Here is a 21,910-nt window from a genome sequence, read left to right as displayed (position 1 = left end):
GGAGGATAGGAGACTACATTGTCTCTGTCCGGTGAGAGCCTTGAAAGTCTACAAGTCAAGGACTGCCCCCTTCAGGCTGGGTGAGCAGCTCTTTGTGGCCTGGGGTTCCCAATGGAAGGGTAAACCCATTTCGAAAGTTAGACTCTCGCAGTGGATTGTGGAGGCTATAAGGTTAGCCTATACCTCGTGTGGTACTGAACCCCCAGAGGGCCTACGTGCACACTCTACAAGAGGTTTGTCTACATCCTGGGCCCTGGCCAAGGGTGTCCCTATTCAGGATGTCTGCGCTGCGGCGAGTTGGTCGTCTCCGTCGACTTTCGCCACGTATTATAACCTGGATGTGGCCCCTGCAACCCTGGGACATGCAGTCCTGGGGGTTGCTGCCCATTGAGTCAGGAAGTCTGGCTTAGGGTCGAGGGTCCCTTCTGGCCCCTGACCATTAGGGATGGGTGACCATCGTGTCCTCTGACCGACAGGGCTGGAACAGCAGAGCTGTCGGCCCTGGGTCATGGACATTTTCATAAGGTCGAGGGTCCCTTCTGGCCCCTGACCATTAGGGATGGGTGACCATCGTGTCCTCTGACCGGCGGGGCTGGAACAGCAGAGCTGTCGGCCCTGGGTCAGGGACATCTTCATGAGGTCAAGAGGTCCCTTCTGGCTCCTGACCATTAGGGATGGGTGACCATCGTGTCTTCTGACTGGCGGGGCTGGAACAGCAGAGCTGTCGGCCCTGGGTCAGGGACATCCTCATAAGGTCATGTGGTCCCTTCTGGCCCCTGACCGTTAGGGATGGATGACCATCGTTGTTTTTTGACCAGCAGGGCTGGAACAGCAGAGCTGTCGGCCCTGGGTCAAGGACATCTTTTATAAAGGATGTCTCTTTTGGGTGAACGCGCAGGGTTGGCTTCTTGGGCCTCCTTTGCGTTTGGTCTCTCTCAAATAGAGATGATCCTAGGATCGAATTTTCTATCAGCCGAAGGCGATCATACGGGAGCGTTATGTTCCCCATATGACTCTCTCCGAGAGATACTTAAGATAACTTCGGGTTACTTTAGTAACCTCAGTTATATAAGTGACTCGAGAGAGAGAGTCATTAAGTCGCCCTTCTGTCTTTTCAAAGACGTCAGAAAGCAGGTTGATAGGAATGACGTTACTCAGGGCGGACCTCAGGTTATATACCTGGTGGGTGGTCCATATAACCACGCCATGAGTGACAGTTCACGATCCAATCAAATTGTTCCGTGAGTGTATGTTAGGCTGTGTGCCTGCGCCATCTAGTGGCTTGGACCCCATATGACTCTCTCTCTCGAGTCACTTATATAACTGAGGTTACTAAAGTAACCCGAAGTTACCCTTATGTGGGCCCATTTGGTTTCATTTGTACACTCAGAGTTATGGAGGGTCCTTGAAATAAAGTTAAAAAGGTTTTGGTTTAGCTCCTGTCTGATAGGTCTGGAGAGAGAGAAAGAACACTGCGGTACACATAGCTTGATTCTGCACATTTTGACAGTAACCGTTCAGGCACTAAATTGACCAGGGTGCTCTTGATTATCATGCTGCAGTGGCGACGTCGGAAAGTTGCTGTTTTTTTCTGAACACTTTAGTTTAATGAATATGCTGTAGAGTTTGAAAGTCCTTGTCATGTAGTTTGCTGAGGCTCGAAGCAGCGATGTTTAATTGAAAACTACAGCCGTTTTGTGACCAGCTTTCATCTGTTCAACAGCGTTCGTTGCGAGGTCCTGTTTTTTTTTGTCCAGGGTTTTATTAGTGATTTGTTTCTCCCTGTGTATAAATGTTATACTCTGTGACCTCTTGTCTGTGTGTGTGCAGTGGTGGTAACGGTATCAATAGTGCAATGTAGAAATACTAGAGTCCAGAATTCTAAATTGCTTGAGTAAAAGTACAATAGTATTGGCATCAAAATATACTTAAGGTACCAAAAGTAAAACTACCCATTATGCAGAATGTCCCATTTCACAAGTTTTCAAATGTATAAAAATAGCCAAACAACAAGCTTGTAGATCAGCAACCGTGTTAGTGTTGATTTTGTAAACTAAAACTATGACGAAAAATGTCAGTCGACTACCTTTTTTCACTGAGGAAAACGGTAAGCTATGATGACTAAAACTAAGACTACATTTTATTGACAATTTCGCCAAAATACATTTTAGTCAACTAAATCAACTGTAGATGTAGTCGACTAAAATTTGGTCGACTAAAACTAGACTAACATTAAAACATTTCGTATTATTCAATACGTTGCGACGTAAAATGATTACGTCACAACGTACGTCGTCCGCCGTGAATGGATTTCGTCCCTCCTGGAGTTCAGATGACTAAAATTTTATGGAATATTATTCAAAAGACTACGACTACACTAAATCAAAAGTTGGTCAACACTAATGCGTGTGCATGCTTTGGGTTCTGAATCTTCTGATCCAAGGGAGTATCTTCTTATGTTATGACCCACTGTGACTTTAATCTTAATTTAAGGGTCAGAGAACAAGGCTCTCTCAGACTCACCCTACTCCCTCTCTCTGGTCACTTGAGAGTGAAAGAACATCGCCAGATGTCATTATGGACTGCATTCATTCACATTCACACTCACAACCAATCTCCCTTCAATGTTTAATTTAATACTGCTCATTATAGTGTTCAGATTCACGACCAAATCTTCATTCGATGTTTAATTTAATACTGCTCGTTATAGCAAAACAAAAGGCACAGTGCTTGAGTGGCATGAACTGTTTAGCATTTTTGGTTACTGTATTTTGTAGCAGTGTATTGGTATGCTAGGTCATATCACCGGACTCTCTTTTCTTTTCCCTGTGTTTCGCCCAGGTGGACAGGATTTTGCGGTTAGGTTTAGGCGTAGGTTTCTGTGAGGTTAAGGTTAGGGTTAGGCATAGTTTTTGTGAGGTTCGGGTTTAGGAACCACCTGATATATGTCATGATACCGGTACTTATGCATTTCTGACATGATGTTGATGCTGTTTTTATAGGAAGTTTACTGGACTTCATCAAAGAGGGTGATGGTAAATTCCTGAAGCTTCCCTTGCTGGTGGACATGGCTGCACAGGTGAGCGGAACCAGAAGTGCATATATTGTTGCTGCCGGGCAGAAACCTTATATCTCGAAACTTTTTCGTTTCCTAATTTCATGCCCTATTTTATACTTTGTTGTGCACGTGTTGCACAATGTAATAAAACAAATACACTTTGGATAATAACATCATATCCTGTGTTTGTAAAACGACAAGACGTTTTGTTGTAATAACAACCGATAACAATTTTTTTCATATTCACAGATGTACAGTACGGTAGGAGCCAAATGGGTGAAAAATGTCGAATGTGTTCCTATGGGTTTATGTGACCATGGGGTGGCGCTGATGAGTATGTAAGCGTCAGGTTCACAGACTGTCATAGGACATTTTACCTTTTGAAGGGCTAATGTTTGGCTGAAATGTTTTGATTTGTCGTGTTTTGGAGCCCAAAGATACTGTTTTGTTGAGTTAATAAGAGAGTAAAAAGAGTAAGACTATATCTTTCTGCATCAAGAACTGCCCGCATCGTATGCTTTGAACATTGTCACAGAGAGCGGTATGGTGGTTAGCAGGGGTCATCATCAATATGTCCATACACATACAGGGCTATCACTATGTGTTTCTGGTATTATTACTTGCGCAAGCAGAACGTGCAAGTACTGCGATCGGCTAGGTACTGTATGTACTTTGTGCACTCAAAGTAGAGAGGGTTTACAGAGGCTTTAGACCAGCAGTTGTACCAGGCACTGGCAGGCAGTAGACACTACCGGACACTGTACTTCAAAGTAGCTTATATAAGGACTCTATAGGGACTCAGAGCAGCAGTCGTACCCAGACAGCAGAGTCCGCACACGGCGCACAGTGACAGTGGTCGAGCGCACATCATGGCGCACTCTACTTTCGCACAAGTAGGCCATACAGTATGGCCTACTTGTGCGCAAGTTGGCATCTCGAGAGGGTGCATTTCTAGTTGTTCTTTTGTATGTCTGTGGCAATTTTTTACAAAAATTTCCACCACAAGCCAACATGGTGATGACCCCTGGTTGTCGGGTATCGGTGCATCAGTCAGATCCAGGTTGGGTTCAAACCCCTCAGTAGCAAGTATTAGACGGGACTCCCTTACAAAAGTGGCATCACTGCGGTGAGTTTTTCAGCACACATTCCACAACATGGAATGTACACAGAGTAGACTTCTCATTTTAATGGCTGCTAATGCAACATTAGCCCAACAACAACAAACATGTTGAAAACCGTGATTTTATTTGTACCTTTGATCTCTGTGAATCTGGTCGCTATGTTTAGAGTCCTATTTTAAGCAGTTGAAGCAGTTTTTAATAATCAATCTCTGTGGAAACTGGAACACTCCGTTCCTATTTATATACAACAGACAAGAGGGGCTTGATGTGCCGAGGTGGATGAAAAATAAAACCAAAAATATTTCTGTCACCGGGATGATGAGACATTGTCAAAATGTCTGTGATCTATTTTTTTACTAGTGGCTTGAAAAGCACTGGTCTATGAATACCCATGAAAACTTCAACATGCTAGTCATACTGACGCGTAGTTCTGATTGGCTGCCTTTCTACGCAACCCATAGAGGGGGGGGGGGGGGTCCCGACCTCCGGAGACCCCCGTTGGACCCGCCGATCCGCGGACCCCCGCAATTTTTACACATATGAGAGATGTTCTTTGTACCTGCCAAGCCAATGTCAACACTACAACCGACAGCTGTGCGTGAGGTGTGACATATAATGGCTTGGAGAATGTGCTACCTGAGAGAGTGCACAAATAAACCAGATTGACCCATAACCATTTGTATTTATTTTCATCAGAGTTTATTGTTATAAAAGGGTCCTTTTGTAGTAGGCTACACTGTCAGTTACAGAGTCACCTCGACAGATCCTGTTGTTAAAACTCATTCAGTGCCACCTAACCTGGTGTAGAGGTTGTGCCATTTGTGGCCATTGTGACAAATACAAGCCAATTAAAATCCGTTGTGCACGTCGTCACGTGCACACCAGATTAGATCAAATTTTAAATAAAAACTTTTTCTTTAGGCGTCATTCATAGCACAATTCTGGAGATATAAGGCAGCCACTAGTAATTAACTGATAATTGATCAGTTCTTGTTTTATTTTTCTGTCCAGATTGCTGATGGTATGGCTTTCATCGAAAGGATGAACTACATCCACAGGGACCTGAGAGCCGCCAACATCCTTGTGGCCGACAACTTGGTGTGCAAGATCGCCGACTTTGGCCTGGCCAGGCTGATAGAGGATAACGAGTACACAGCCAGACAAGGTGTGTTCAACAGACAGAGAGAGAGAGACAGACAGACAGTAGAACAGGGCTATTCAGAAGACTGAGTCGCAGGCAGAGTATAGTCTCGCCAGCCAGACTGTTGCCTCCCTTCCGTCATACAGTCGAATGCGTGCAACGAAAGCTCTGAAAATGATGAAGCGATGCAGGGTGCATACGTTGGTTAACACCGTCACTCCCGACATGCGCTGCCGGTTACACTAACCCGTGCTGCGGGTTAAAACTAACCCATGGCGGGTTAAAACTAACCTGTGGCTCCCGACATGCATGGCAGGTTATAACCCGTGCCTTCCTGTGAGGTTAGGTTTAGGGTAGGTTGGGTTTTGGGTAGGGTGTCGGATTCATGACTGTAGGACCAAACGCACCCAAGCGACGCCTCCTCACCACTTCCGTTTCGTCTTTACAGTCGTGCAAATTTGTCCTAATATAAATACAAAATAATCTAAGCATATATAGCTTATTGCTAATCTAAAATGGAAATTCTGAAATGAAATAACATGACGAACAGATGACTGCTTCCATTCTCGGCTTTCGGGATGTGTAGTTCCAGACTATATAGCTTTCGGAGATTGAGGAATAGTTGTCTCGCTACACAAGACTACAGGCAGCGTGGCAGACCAATGACAGGGTGAGAAGCACTACTAGGACTTTTTTACAAACCAACACAAGATGTCTTGTCTCTTCTCTTCTCGTCTCTCCTTTCCTTTCCTTTCCTTTCCTTTCCTCTCTTCACTTCTCCTCTCTTCTCTCTTCTCTCCCCTCCCACCTGGTTTCTGACCATTGCTCTCTAATCTCTTGCTGTGGAATGCATTGCAGGAGCCAAGTTCCCCATAAAGTGGACCGCCCCGGAAGCTGCTCTGTATGGCCGCTTCACCATCAAGTCAGACGTGTGGTCTTTTGGCATTCTGCTCACTGAGCTCGTCACCAAAGGGAGGGTGCCCTATCCAGGTAGGAGGACACACACACACACACACACACACACACACACACTCTGACATATCTACAGTCAGAAGGTGTCGATTATACTGAGAGTGAACAACTGTGTCAGTGCACGTGAGCTCTGCATTGCTTGTTAATGTGTAGTATGAAGCTGTGTGACACTTGTGATGCTTGTTTTTGCATTGACGGAACTACTTGTGCACACACACACACACACACACACACACACAAACACACACACACACACACACACACTATTAGATGAGGCCATCTGGTGGGGGTTGATTTGGAGATTGAACACCACTCTTGTTTATAACCATCTGTCAGACTGTGTGTGCGCGTGTGCGTGTGCGTGTCAAACACACTGACCTTCAGACAGCACATCTTTGTCTATTATGATTTAGAGGGAGGGGATTGGGAATTCGATGCATGCATTTAGCTGGTGTAATTCTCTATATATGAAAACATTTCTTGTTATGTTTTTGATGCAATCATCTTCTTTAAAGAATCATCTCATTAAGCCCCTTACACTACACTATGTCATATAACCTGTTCTGATGGGATTAGTTTGAACCCAAGAACGTCCTGTAATTGGAATACTACCTACCTATTCATCCAGGCTGAGCTTTCTGGCGGTATAAGAATGAGGGAATCCCACCCGCATTACCACAGGTAATGCGTAATTTAAAGGTAAATTAAGGAATGGACACGTAATTTTCTCTATCCAGCAATTCCTGACGGCATATTTGTCTCACTGGGTGGCAAACTGCAGCCAGGAGTTTGATGGAAGCTTATGAATAGATTTCTAAAAGATTGAGTCCTTTATAAAATACTCGGTCAAGAAAAATAAAAGGAGACACATAACACATTTCTTTTCTGCTGTTTCTTTTTCGATGTGTACACTGTACAGTTTTTTAGAGGCATCTAAAGAGCATAAAGTAAGTTTATGAACTAGGTAAAGATGTGTCCATCAGTGCCAGTCTGACAACCGAATATGGAGATACTACTGAGCCTGAAACGATACCTGCCAGATGCCTCAATAAAATTAGGTAGCGTGCGCATCGAAAAACCAGTGATCATAAAACAACCTGTGGTCTGTCTTCTTATATATTATTATATTCCTGAACCGATTATATGACCACTGTCGCAATCGTTCAGAAATAGCGTTTGTTCATAAGCTGTTACAGCCGACTCTCATTCACTGCAGTGTATTTCATCGATCTACCGGTGTGAGTTTTCCACCCGTGACCGTCATGGTGCTTGCCCTGGCGTCCTTAATTCACCTTCCTTGCATTACCAGAGGAAAATACTTTTTAAAAAGCTTTGAAAGGCAAACACAGCTGAAGGTAATAACACGGTGTGGGTGTGTTTCATTTAGATGTGGCTGTGTGCCAGCTGCACGGACCGGTCCTGTAGAGTTTAATTTCATGCTGGCATGCTGTAAACACTAAATGAAAGGCACCTGCCGGTAACGTTATTATTAACATCCACACTGTTTTAACATAAAAGTTAAATGGCGACCGCAGGGCTGAGACACTCTACCGGAATAAGGTCACTTCATTATGTTTTTGTTTTTTTATCAAAGGCTACTTAACAACAGATAAACAAGTGCAGCAAGTGCATATATGAAGTGTCTTCAGTGTCTATATGAATACTCAAATGTGCTTTACATGTGGGGGCATGAGAAAACAAATAAAACAACTTTATTAGGGCTCCCCCAGAGTTAGTGTCAAAGTGTCCTTGAGCAAGACACTGAACCCTTGGATTTCTTCTGAGGGTTTGGTGGTTTCCTCCGCCATTGCTGTATGAATGCCTGTGTGAATATAATGCAATGCACAATCTATGTAAAGCGCCTTGGATAAAGGCGCTGTAAAATGCACCATTTGCCATGTACTCCCTCTCTCTCTCATGCAGGCATGGTGAACAGAGAGGTACTGGAGCAGGTGGAGCGAGGGTACCGCATGCCTTGTCCCCAGGGCTGCCCCGAGTCCCTGCATGAGATGATGAAGGTGTGCTGGAAGAAGGAGCCGGACGAGAGGCCCACCTTCGAGTACATCCAGTCCTTCCTGGAGGATTATTTCACGGCCACAGAGCCACAGTACCAGCCTGGTGATAACCTATAGTTGTTGGACCACTAATGGGGAAGAAGTGGGCACTAAGGAAGAGTGGGCACCGTGATGTAAATTGGCTTTTTTTCCCAAAATGTTAAAAAATTAAATATTTGGAAAATGTTCGCAAGTAATATAAAGTATACATGATTAGAACATGCTTGGACAATCAACCATTACAGTCTAATATTTCTACAACCACTAGTATATCCAATCAGTTTGGGCTTAAACAAGAAGTTGAAGGATACATTTAGGTCTGATAATGTACTGTGCATAATTCAAATCTTCTACATTACTTAAGACCATTTTTCAAATATATATATATTTACATTTTGGGAAGAAATAGACAGTTTTACATGGAAGCGCCCACTCTTCTTGTATCCATTGGACCTGGTCTGTGGCACGGCTTGCCTTCTGGACATCTCTCCACCCAAGGCACAGACTGACTCACTCACAGACTGCAGGTGGTGGTTAAAGAGCCAGGAATGATTTGCTCCAGAACAGTGGTTCTCAAAGTGGGGCCAAGGGACCCCAAGGTTCCTTGAGGAGGGGGTTCCAAATGGACCCTTACAGGTCTGTTTTGGGGGGGTCCTTGAAATGAAATAGTTTGAGAACCACTGGTGTAGAAAGCCGAACTGGACGCTAGCCAATAAATTGCACAAACCACTATTTTATCTTTATTTTTTATTCTTATTCCAACGAGTTTAAACTTTATATTGATTTTGCTTTCATTTAAGGTACAACAGGTCTTGTAAGCGGTTTGAATGTGTATGTTACTCGTTTCATTTAGCGATCATGTGTTTGTTAGCACATGGAAAAAAACATATCATGATCAGAACAGTTAAAGCAATGTAAGTAAATTGTGCTCATAAATGCACAGAGAATGTGAGTAATGGTACATTTCACTAATACGGTATGCTCACAATGGAACTCCTAGGATTTTCACCTAAATTATGTTGTAATATTATTACAATATAATTTACAGCAAAAGGTCATTTAGGCCTTAAAGACCGAAATGACTGGTAAATTATGCATAGTGAGCAATAAGGGAGATTGTAATTAAATACGTATGGCATGGGTTAAAGTTATCAGTCGCCACGACTGATTTCACTCATTTGAATTCCATAGAAGCCAGCATGTCTTCTGTCAAGTTCTGTGGAAGCATGTTAACTTGCACAGCGAAAACAGCTAATCTACAACAGCAAATCTACAATCTCAATTGAGAGCTTGTGTAGTGGAGCATCTCATTTTTTCAGACGCATTTGCTACAAAATCTTAATTTGTCTCGGATATTTCATACTTTTGTATAAAAGCAAAGGTTTACAGCTTAGGCAATTGGCACCGGGTGAAAAAATCTTCTTCACTTGGTTGGCAGTATGTAGAACAGCAGGAACAATGGTACTAATACATATTGTGTTAATTGTTTAGGAATCGGCATGTGAGGGCTCTTTTTCATACTGTTTCACAAATCTTATTAGGTCATACAAACATTTTCAGTCGTGAGATTTTATTTTACTTTATAATAAGATAGGAAGAAGCCCTGTAGATCACAGAACTGGTGATGATTTTCACAATCTATTTTATACTGATATATTTTCGAGCAAATCCCAAAGGATGTCTTTCATTGCATTCCACAAGATTAAATGGACTTTTGTTTTTATTTTATTTTTATTTCTTAAAATAATTATGTAACTCGGGCAACTTGCATTTCAACTGTGACATGGACTGCAACTAAAGATCTTGTTCACTTTCTTGGTTGGAATTTTCTAAATCTTACATTACTGTAATGTATAGTCTATTATATAAATGAACATGTTTTTTTCATGGGTCCATTTGATGTCTTTCTGATCATCATTTACCACTAGTCAACTCTGCAATACTAATACATCCCCCCCCCCCCCTCCCCCCAAAGCTGTCTGTCTTGCACAACGTCCCTTGTGATCATCACTACAGATAAATAAAATGAGCCTCAATTTGGCTTGTGATGCAGCATAAACCCAAGTTAAACAATGATAGAACTCATGTTCCTCACGCATCTTGTTAATGCAGCACTATGTAACTCCTCTTCTACCCCGGATTTGAGTGCTGAAAAACATTTTTACCATTGAGCTAAATAAAGCCTGTCTGCTTGCTCAGGGGATAAATTGAATCTTGACCTTCTGGTCAGAATTCTTGTCCGAGCCTGTATCTAAGTGAGACATGACCTTTGACGTGATGTACGGGAGAAGAAAAACCTAAAAGTTAAAATATGGAGATGAGAGGTTTCTGCCTGACTGCAACAATATCCCAAGTGGTACACAAAATGGAACCTGCAGAGACCAGAGTTCCTTGAGGGGGTTCCAAATGGACCCAGGTCTGTAACTAATGGAACCAAATGGACCCTTATGGCAGTGGCTCTCAACCTTTTCGGGCTGTGACCTTCCAAAATAATATTTGAACTGGGGACCAATCTCCCACCCTGATAAGCCCTTGGAATGTAGGTGTATGAGACAGTCAGATACATACTGTGAAAATATTTACAAGGCGTTATGAGCTTGTAGTTCAGCTATTTTCACTTTTGCTTTGCCTCTTATATTATTTGACCAATGTTTGACCATGTTTTTATCATGTGTGTCCCGAGTCCCGACCCACAGAATGAGAACCTTATGGGACCATTAGATTTGTACACCCAGAGACTTTCTCTTTTTGTGCGTTATCTACATGGTCTCGTCAGTGCAGTATTATTTTATTAATGTGCATTACAAAAGATAAGGAGAAGGGCTTTGTACAAAGTAGTAAAATCCTCATTTTATATTTTAATTACGTGTAATATGGCTAGGCTTCATCATGTTACATTTGGTTGGGAAATATGGCTAGATACTAATAGGGATTTGTAAAATAAAATAGAAGAAAAAAATGAATTCATATTGTTGGCATTGATCTTTCAAAGCACCACCAGTAAGAAGACGCCCTGAGGGCGAGAACTTAAGTGACCTAGGCATGCCTATGGGTGACAGCAGACTGCTGGGTGAGCGCTGGCGCTTTGGCATGGGGGGGGGGGGTGTCAGGGGTCAGATCAACATATGGAATGAATTCTGTACTGTATACGGAGCGTGTCTTGAGTGCAGGGTTTGATGAGGTCAGATCAACATATGCAGCGGCGGAAGGTTCTTGTGCTCCCCAGCCCCCCCCCCCCCCCCCCTTTATTTACAGTTTGCTTAATGAACACAGACTTACAACGCCACGCCACCAACAGGTGAACGTGAACTTCAAGGCAGTGTGCAATTTACGTGGAATCTTTCAAAGACTTTCATACTAGGCTGAGGAATATATCCCACCCTTTTCACATTGGCCAAATATACAGCGCCACCAACAGGTGGATCTGTTGTTGTTGTAGAGAATGTAGACGATCCAGCACACTCAAACAAAAGAGGCTGATGGAATGTCAGAACAGGTCAGCTCCATAGGGTGGCAGCGGCCGGGGGCAGTGTCTTGAGTGTACTGCGAATAGAAAGACTGAACACTGGAAATGTATTATGTAATACTGAATAAATTAATATTTTAGTATGATGAAAGTACATATGAAAACAACCATTTTAGCCAATCATATGTCGTAGTGGGCGGGATCAGTGAAGCCTGTTCGCTGTAGCGTGATTATGAACTCTCAATCACAGCGACTACTGGCCAATTACAGCGGAGCTTTCCTAGAACTGCGGTGGGATCCATAGGCTCCGTCTTTTGAGCTAATTTAGAACTTCCTGTCTGAGAGCTAGCTAATTTAAGACATCCGGTTGCCTTCAGAATAAAATAAGGTTATTTAATTAATAATTATTACATTACATTATTAGTATTATTATTACATTACAGTTATTGTAAAGACACACATTATGTTTCTGTGTAAAAATAAGTAATTAAATAACATCAAAAAGTTATCTAAATGGATAAATGCTATTCACTGGAGTGAATATTCTATTATATTCTAAAAACGACTTATAAATCCTAAAGCCTTGTTTATACTTCACTGTGCAACGGTCCTATGCTGGACAATAGCAGATATGCAAACTCACAGCACATCTCATTCAAGACACTGAACTTGCAGATCTGCCATTTTTGAACACACTATAAAGTTAACCATTTATCATGCTGCTCTACGTGGCACTGCATTCTGTGACATTAAACCAAATGGCATTTTCCACTCTATGACACTACTGTTCTACATTTTTGTCTAATAAAATAGGCTATTAATTTAATCAATCAAACTGCATTAACTAACAGAAAATACTACTAACCAAGCTATCCATGTCAACATGCTCTATAGGAGTCTCAATAACAGGTATAAGTAACGTTTAATGTTTAGTAATGTTTAATGTAGCAGAAGAGGCCATTCATTGAACAGAGTTTTGCACAATTTTAACATCCCAGATCGATTGAAATATGAATCTACTGTGCTGTGCTACACCATGATATATTATAAGAGTACAATAACATTCCATTGTGAATAAAAACCTATTAACCACAGTGTAATGCTAAAGGTTTCATCACAGGGCTGTCTGCTTCATGTAATATCATTAAAAGTGTTGTTGGTGACAGTTATATGAGTTGGAAGCATTAAGACCCATTTTAACCCTCGTTGGCTTCCTTTCTGACAAATAACGTTATTGTAAAAAAAAAAAAAAGATTCACGCGTTCATATGTAGCTATTTTGCATTAGAAGCGGATGGGACCAAGGGACCCGGATGTAACGTAAGAGGACTACAATAGATTCGCGGTTAAATCTCGCGGGCGTGGCCTCACACCGGAAGGAAGTGCCGCCGCCCTCAAATACGGAAGAGACGCGTGGAGGTAGGTTTGGTCAGTGTTTGTTTGGAACGTGCCACGTCACCATCGCGGGTCCGTCTTCGGAGCAAGTAAGTGATTAAATGTTATTTAATACTTAACGCTGTTGTTGTTTGTGTGTTCAAACGTCTATCACTTGAAGTTACTTGTTATGATGTTTATATATGATGTTTGTACGAAACTGTAAAACAGTGTTTCAGTAGCCGAATGGTTAGTGTCGAAGGTTTATAAACAACTATGCCCGGCCTCAATGTTTACTAACCGTCGACAGTACCCACTCGACTACCGAAACACGGCTTTAAAGAGTAGTATTTACATATCTAAACACAACAAGTAACTTCAAAAGTGATAACATGTTTGAGCCACGGACCACCATTTCACATTAATAGACTCACAATGGTGGTCAGTGGCTCAAATGGGTCTGAGAGACTAGATGGCCTCAAATGGTGGTCCGTGGCTCAAACGCTGAATAAATAATCGACTAGAGGTGAAAATAGTATTGTTTGGTAGGTAAAAGGACAAACATTCTGTGAAAATTGGCACGAAGCAACAAACATTCTTTGAAATTGGTGGGAAACGATCCCGGGCACTCATGTTAACAAAGCTCAGTCACTAACCACTATGCTACAATCAGCATTATATAATCAAAGGATCAAAAGTAGCAATCTTCTACATTCTCTAATTGTGTAGTTTTTTTGGAAATTAAGCAGATGCTTAACAACAATTGAACTATTGAGAGTGTAAATATCTACTATTGGGGTCAATTTGGTTACCTAAATTAAATTGCTCTGTATTGTGACAGTAATCATTGCTATAGTGTGTGTTCAGTAACAGTGTTAAATAGCTCTATAGTGTGACAGTAATCATTGCTATAGTGTGTGTTCAGTAACAGTGTTAAATAGCTCTATATTGTGACAGTAATCATTGCTATAGTGTGTGTGTTCAGTAACAGTGTTAAATAGCTCTATATTGTGACAGTAATCATTGCTATAGTGTGTGTTCAGTAACAGTGTTAAATAGCTCTATATTGTGACAGTAATCATTGCTATAGTGTGTGTTCAGTAACAGTGTTAAATAGCTCTATAGTGTGACAGTAATCATTGCTATAGTGTGTGTTCAGTAACTTGCAACACAGCAGCCAAGTATATGCAGAACACATATACACGCATTTGACATAACACAAACAACAAGACAATTTACATACATAAAGACATGAAGAAAAGAGCAATATCCACCGCTTAGATTATCCTGTGGCTACTACAACTCCTGATTAAACACTTTTCTATTTATTAAAGAGCTGGAGAGACAGGAATATTCCTGTTACTGAACACACACTATAGCAATTATTACTGTCACAATAACTTTGTACTTTTGCTACTGATGTTTGTGTGCAACATTTGAGCTGGTGTCAAGTCACCTTAATTCAAGTGATAGATTATATACAGGGGCATGCCATATGGTCTACCTGCACAGCCTTTGTGATTACTGGTAGATCACGATGTACCTTTTGGGCACTCCTGCAATACAGGATTCCTGTCCAGAATTGTTTTTTATTAAATATAGAGGGTTTAAGTGTAGGGTTTGTCATGTTGGTGTTCTCTATAACTTTTCGTCCTGGGCATGACGTTAAACTGTCCAGTGTAACTCCAAGTTACATGGGGTGGGTATGGTTTGAGAGTTTGTGATGCTCAGTTCTTTTTTTGCGTCTCGGTTCCTCAGGTGGAAGCTGCATAGTTGGGTTTTTGATGGGTTGGGTTTCAAGTGGCTGGTCGTTTGTTTAGATATTGAAAAGGAGGGGGGCGAGCGCGCTACCTTGTGGGAGGCCGTTCTTTTCGGCTTTCCATTTACTCCTCTGGTCATTTAACTGAACATAGAAGCGCCTGTTGTTGAGGAGGCTTTTCCTGACCATTGTGCGGTGTTGGACAGTGTCGTAGGCAGCAGAGAGATCTCTGAATGCTGCTCCAGTTATTTGTTTCCCCTCAAACCCATCCTCAATGTGTTGGGTGAGGTTGAGCTCTGTCCAGCACAGGAGCGGCTGGGACGGAAACCAGCTTGGTCTTTAGTCAGCTTGGTATCTATGAGTGGCAACAAGGCGTTGGAGTAGCAGCTTCTCATATAGCCTTGTAGGTGATGCAGAGGGAAATGGGTCGGTAGCTCTTTGTGGATAATGGGTCTATGCCAGGTTTAGGGATTGCAACCACGTTGGCCTTTTCCCAGACAGAAGGGATGGTTTTCTGTGCTATGCATGTGTTCAGCATCCCCACAAGCCAGGTCTTTGCGTTGGGTCCCAGGTGCTGTAACATTTCTGCCAGTAGGTCATCAATCCCTGCTGCTTTTCCGGGTTTCAACTTTCCCATTGCAGTTTCAAGTTCTTCTAGGTCGAAGGGTTTGGTTTGAGGGCTGGCTGATTGTGGTTGGTCTGATACCACTGTGCGATGGTATTCTCCTGTGGGTCGGTGGCGGTCTTGGTCACAACTGGTGGCCAACAGTTGTAACCAACACCGCCACCGACCCACATAGAATACCATCGCACAGTGGTATCAGACCAACCACAATCAGCCAGCCCTCAAACCAAACCCTTCGACTTAGAAGAACGTGAAACTGCAATGGGAAAGTTGAAACCCGGAAGAGCAGCAGGGATTGATGGCATACTGGCAGAAATGATACAGCACCTAGGACCTATCGCAAGGACCTGGCTTGTGGGGATGCTGAACACATGCATAGCACAGAAAACCATCCCTTCTGTTTGGAAAAAGGCTGGAGTAGTTGCAATCCCTAAACCTGGCAAAGACCCATTATCCCCGAAGAGCTACCGACCCATTTCCCTCCTCTGCATCACCTACAAGCTCTATGAGAGGCACTACAATTTCTGAACAGACTATATTTACATCAATATGTCTGGGTCCCCACCTACTCACTCAGGGTTGACGTGTCACACCTGCAGTGATGGGAAGGGCACCAAAATGTGGTATTTTGATTGTTTAATGGGGGCACTCCCTTTGTATAAAAGTGTATGTTTTGTGTACACATGACCTGATGAAGATCAAATGGATCGAAACGCTGTCAGTATTTCAACAAAGAACGTCTTTCTTATACCTGTGGTGTGCGGGCTCCATCCAATACCTACACCAGTTGTGATGCAACAGAGTTTGCTGTGACCGTTGTGAATTATGGGTGGTGTGGTTTTTGCCAAGACGGTGGATTGTGGCCCATGCCTTCCTGCTGTTATTTGACATGTTGGTGTTCTCTATATCTTTTCGTTCTGGGCATGACGTTAAACTGTTCCGTTCGAGAGGACCAGCGACCCTCGAATGTAAACGGCCACGAAAGGAAATTATGTGTGTGTGAGGTGTTCTCTATAGGTTGGGTTTCAGGTGGTTGTATTGTAGTAGCTTGACATTTCTTGGAGGGCACTTTCAAGGACAGACTCAATCTTCTGGAAGTCTGCTTGTTGGGTCGTAATGCAGAGGTTGTCGGCGTAGATGAAACGCTAGCATTAGGCATTGGGTAGTGGCTGGTCGTTTGTGTAGATATTGAAAAGGAGGGGGGCGAGCACGCTACCTTGTTGGAGGCCGTTCTTTTGGGCTTTCCATTTACTCCTCTGGTCATTTAACTGGACATAGAAGCGCCTGTTGTTGAGGAGGCTTTTCCTGACCATTGTGCGGTGTTGGACAGTGTCGTAGGCAGCAGAGAGATCTCTGAATGCTGCTCCAGTTATTTGTTTCCCCTCAAACCCATCCTCAATGTGTTGGGTGAGGTTGAGCTCTGTCCAGCACAGGAGCGGCTGGGACGGAAACCAGCTTGGTCTTTAGTCAGCTTGGTATCTATGAGTGGCAACAAGGCGTTGGAGTAGCAGCTTCTCATATAGCCTTGTAGGTGATGCAGAGGGAAATGGGTCGGTAGCTCTTTGTGGATAATGGGTCTTTGCCAGGTTTAGGGATTGCAACCACTTTGGCCTTTTCCCAGACAGAAGGGATGGTTTTCTGTGCTATGCATGTGTTCAGCATCCCCACAAGCCAGGTCTTTGCGTTGGGTCCCAGGTGCTGTAACATTTCTGCCAGTAGGTCATCAATCCCTGCTGCTTTTCCGGGTTTCAACTTTCCCATTGCAGTTTCAAGTTCTTCTAGGTCGAAGGGTTTGGTTTGAGGGCTGGCTGATTGTGGTTGGTCTGATACCACTGTGCGATGGTATTCTCCTGTGGGTCGGTGGCGGTCTTGGTCACAACTGGTGGCCAACAGTTGTAACCAACACCGCCACCGACCCACATAGAATACCATCGCACAGTGGTATCAGACCAACCACAATCAGCCAGCCCTCAAACCAAACCCTTCGACTTAGAAGAACGTGAAACTGCAATGGGAAAGTTGAAACCCGGAAGAGCAGCAGGGATTGATGGCATACTGGCAGAAATGATACAGCACCTAGGACCTATCGCAAGGACCTGGCTTGTGGGGATGCTGAACACATGCATAGCACAGAAAACCATCCCTTCTGTTTGGAAAAAGGCTGGAGTAGTTGCAATCCCTAAACCTGGCAAAGACCCATTATCCCCGAAGAGCTACCGACCCATTTCCCTCCTCTGCATCACCTACAAGCTCTATGAGAGGCACTACAATTTCTGAACAGACTATATTTACATCAATATGTCTGGGTCCCCACCTACTCACTCAGGGTTGACGTGTCACACCTGCAGTGATGGGAAGGGCACCAAAATGTGGTATTTTGATTGTTTAATGGGGGCACTCCCTTTGTATAAAAGTGTATGTTTTGTGTACACATGACCTGATGAAGATCAAATGGATCGAAACGCTGTCAGTATTTCAACAAAGAACGTCTTTCTTATACCTGTGGTGTGCGGGCTCCATCCAATACCTACACCAGTTGTGATGCAACAGAGTTTGCTGTGACCGTTGTGAATTATGGGTGGTGTGGTTTTTGCCAAGACGGTGGATTGTGGCCCATGCCTTCCTGCTGTTATTTGACATGTTGGTGTTCTCTATATCTTTTCGTTCTGGGCATGACGTTAAACTGTTCCGTTCGAGAGGACCAGCGACCCTCGAATGTAAACGGCCACGAAAGGAAATTATGTGTGTGTGAGGTGTTCTCTATAGGTTGGGTTTCAGGTGGTTGTATTGTAGTAGCTTGACATTTCTTGGAGGGCACTTTCAAGGACAGACTCAATCTTCTGGAAGTCTGCTTGTTGGGTCGTAATGCAGAGGTTGTCGGCGTAGATGAAACGCTAGCATTAGGCATTGGGTAGTGGCTGGTCGTTTGTGTAGATATTGAAAAGGAGGGGGGCGAGCACGCTACCTTGTTGGAGGCCGTTCTTTTGGGCTTTCCATTTACTCCTCTGGTCATTTAACTGGACATAGAAGCGCCTGTTGTTGAGGAGGCTTTTCCTGACCATTGTGCGGTGTTGGACAGTGTCGTAGGCAGCAGAGAGATCTCTGAATGCTGCTCCAGTTATTTGTTTCCCCTCAAACCCATCCTCAATGTGTTGGGTGAGGTTGAGCTCTGTCCAGCACAGGAGCGGCTGGGACGGAAACCAGCTTGGTCTTTAGTCAGCTTGGTATCTATGAGTGGCAACAAGGCGTTGGAGTAGCAGCTTCTCATATAGCCTTGTAGGTGATGCAGAGGGAAATGGGTCGGTAGCTCTTTGTGGATAATGGGTCTTTGCCAGGTTTAGGGATTGCAACCACTTTGGCCTTTTCCCAGACAGAAGGGATGGTTTTCTGTGCTATGCATGTGTTCAGCATCCCCACAAGCCAGGTCTTTGCGTTGGGTCCCAGGTGCTGTAACATTTCTGCCAGTAGGTCATCAATCCCTGCTGCTTTTCCGGGTTTCAACTTTCCCATTGCAGTTTCAAGTTCTTCTAGGTCGAAGGGTTTGGTTTGAGGGCTGGCTGATTGTGGTTGGTCTGATACCACTGTGCGATGGTATTCTCCTGTGGGTCGGTGGCGGTCTTGGTCACAACTGGTGGCCAACAGTTGTAACCAACACCGCCACCGACCCACATAGAATACCATCGCACAGTGGTATCAGACCAACCACAATCAGCCAGCCCTCAAACCAAACCCTTCGACTTAGAAGAACGTGAAACTGCAATGGGAAAGTTGAAACCCGGAAAAGCAGCAGGGATTGATGGCATACTGGCAGAAATGATACAGCACCTGGGACCTATCGCAAGGACCTGGCTTGTGGGGATGCTGAACACATGCATAGCACAGAAAACCATCCCTTCTGTTTGGAAAAAGGCTGGAGTAGTTGCAATCCCTAAACCTGGCAAAGACCCATTATCCCCGAAGAGCTACCGACCCATTTCCCTCCTCTGCATCACCTACAAGCTCTATGAGAGGCACTACAATTTCTGAACAGACTATATTTACATCAATATGTCTGGGTCCCCACCTACTCACTCAGGGTTGACGTGTCACACCTGCAGTGATGGGAGGGGCACCAAAATGTGGTATTTTGATTGTTTAATGGGGGCACTCCCTTAGTATAAAAGTGTATGTTTTGTGTACACATGACCTGATGAAGATCAAATGGATCGAAACGCTGTCAGTATTTCAACAAAGAACGTCTTTCTTATACCTGTGGTGTGCGGGCTCCATCCAATACCTACACCAGTTGTGATGCAACAGAGTTTGCTGTGACCGTTGTGAATTATGGGTGGTGTGGTTTTTGCCAAGACGGTGGATTGTGGCCCATGCCTTCCTGCTGTTATTTGACATGTTGGTGTTCTCTATATCTTTTCGTCCTGGGCATGACGTTAAACTGTTCCGTTCGAGAGGACCAGCGACCCTCGAATGTAAACGGCCACGAAAGGAAATTATGTGTGTGTGAGGTGTTCTCTATAGGTTTGGTTTCAGGTGGTTGTATTGTAGTAGCTTGACATTTCTTGGAGGGCACTTTCAAGGACAGACTCAATCTTCTGGAAGTCTGCTTGTTGGGTCGTAATGCAGAGGTTGTCGGCGTAGATGAAACGCTGGCATTAGGCATTGGGTAGTGGCTGGTCGTTTGTGTAGATATTGAAAAGGAGGGGGGCGAGCACGCTACCTTGTTGGAGGCCGTTCTTTTGGGCTTTCCATTTACTCCTCTGGTCATTTAACTGGACATAGAAGCGCCTGTTGTTGAGGAGGCTTTTCCTGACCATTGTGCGGTGTTGGACAGTGTCGTAGGCAGCAGAGAGATCTCTGAATGCTGCTCCAGTTATTTGTTTCCCCTCAAACCCATCCTCAATGTGTTGGGTGAGGTTGAGCTCTGTCCAGCACAGGAGCGGCTGGGACGGAAACCAGCTTGGTCTTTAGTCAGCTTGGTATCTATGAGTGGCAACAAGGCGTTGGAGTAGCAGCTTCTCATATAGCCTTGTAGGTGATGCAGAGGGAAATGGGTCGGTAGCTCTTTGTGGATAATGGGTCTTTGCCAGGTTTAGGGATTGCAACCACTTTGGCCTTTTCCCAGACAGAAGGGATGGTTTTCTGTGCTATGCATGTGTTCAGCATCCCCACAAGCCAGGTCTTTGCGTTGGGTCCCAGGTGCTGTAACATTTCTGCCAGTAGGTCATCAATCCCTGCTGCTTTTCCGGGTTTCAACTTTCCCATTGCAGTTTCAAGTTCTTCTAGGTCGAAGGGTTTGGTTTGAGGGCTGGCTGATTGTGGTTGGTCTGATACCACTGTGCGATGGTATTCTCCTGTGGGTCGGTGGCGGTCTTGGTCACAACTGGTGGCCAACAGTTGTAACCAACACCGCCACCGACCCACATAGAATACCATCGCACAGTGGTATCAGACCAACCACAATCAGCCAGCCCTCAAACCAAACCCTTCGACTTAGAAGAACGTGAAACTGCAATGGGAAAGTTGAAACCCGGAAAAGCAGCAGGGATTGATGGCATACTTGCAGAAATGATACAGCACCTGGGACCTATCGCAAGGACCTGGCTTGTGGGGATGCTGAACACATGCATAGCACAGAAAACCATCCCTTCTGTTTGGAAAAAGGCTGGAGTAGTTGCAATCCCTAAACCTGGCAAAGACCCATTATCCCCGAAGAGCTACCGACCCATTTCCCTCCTCTGCATCACGTCTTTCTTATACCTGTGGTGTGCGGGCTCCATCCAATACCTACACCAGTTGTGATGCAACAGAGTTTGCTGTGACCGTTGTGAATTATGGGTGGTGTGGTCTTTGCCAAGACGGTGGATTGTGGCCCATGCCTTCCTGCTGTTATTTGTCATTATGGTGTTCTCTATATCTTTTCGTCCTGGGCATGACGTTAAACTGTTCCGTTCGAGAGGACCGGCGACCCTCGAATGTAAACGGCCACGAAAGGAAACTGTGTGTGTGAGGTGTTCTCTATCATTTCATTCCAGACTTCACTGTCTATCTCCTGTGTTTTCCATTCATCTTGAGCGTTACACAGTCGTCTGATGTGCGGGGGGAGGTGCCGGCTAGCGCATAAAGGCACGGACGGGACAGGTGTTGTCTTGACCCATCCCGTGATGATGCGACAGGTGTCATTTAGGGCTGTGTCGACCAATTTGGTGTGACGTGATCGGCTCCAGCTTGAGCAGGCATACTCTGCTGTAGAGAAAGACAGGGCCATGGCAGTTGCACGGATTGTTTGTGGGTCTGCGCCCCACTTGGGAGTTCACTAGTTTTCACAGGATGTTATTGTGGGTGTT

At 44.2% G+C, this 21,910-nt stretch overlaps 1 protein-coding gene across 1 annotated transcript in view; it reads left to right on the top strand.

Moving 5' to 3' along the window:
- LOC310868292 (tyrosine-protein kinase Yes) overlaps positions 1-10,239 on the top strand; it is a 47,878-nt gene extending 37,639 nt beyond the window's left edge. Inside the window, exons 9-12 of the mRNA XM_083778653.1 lie at positions 3,003-3,079; positions 5,191-5,344; positions 6,179-6,310; positions 8,216-10,239. Of these exons, the coding sequence (XP_083634779.1) occupies positions 3,003-3,079; positions 5,191-5,344; positions 6,179-6,310; positions 8,216-8,424 (572 nt within the window). The 3' untranslated portion in view covers positions 8,425-10,239. The remainder of the gene's footprint in view (positions 1-3,002; positions 3,080-5,190; positions 5,345-6,178; positions 6,311-8,215) is intronic.
- Positions 10,240-21,910: the final 11,671 nt, after the last annotated feature.

Source organism: Protomyctophum parallelum (assembly GCF_964188405.1).
Source record: "Protomyctophum parallelum genome assembly, chromosome: 12".
Taxonomy (NCBI): Eukaryota; Metazoa; Chordata; class Actinopteri; order Myctophiformes; family Myctophidae; genus Protomyctophum; species Protomyctophum parallelum.
This window is presented reverse-complemented; position numbering and strand designations above follow the sequence as displayed.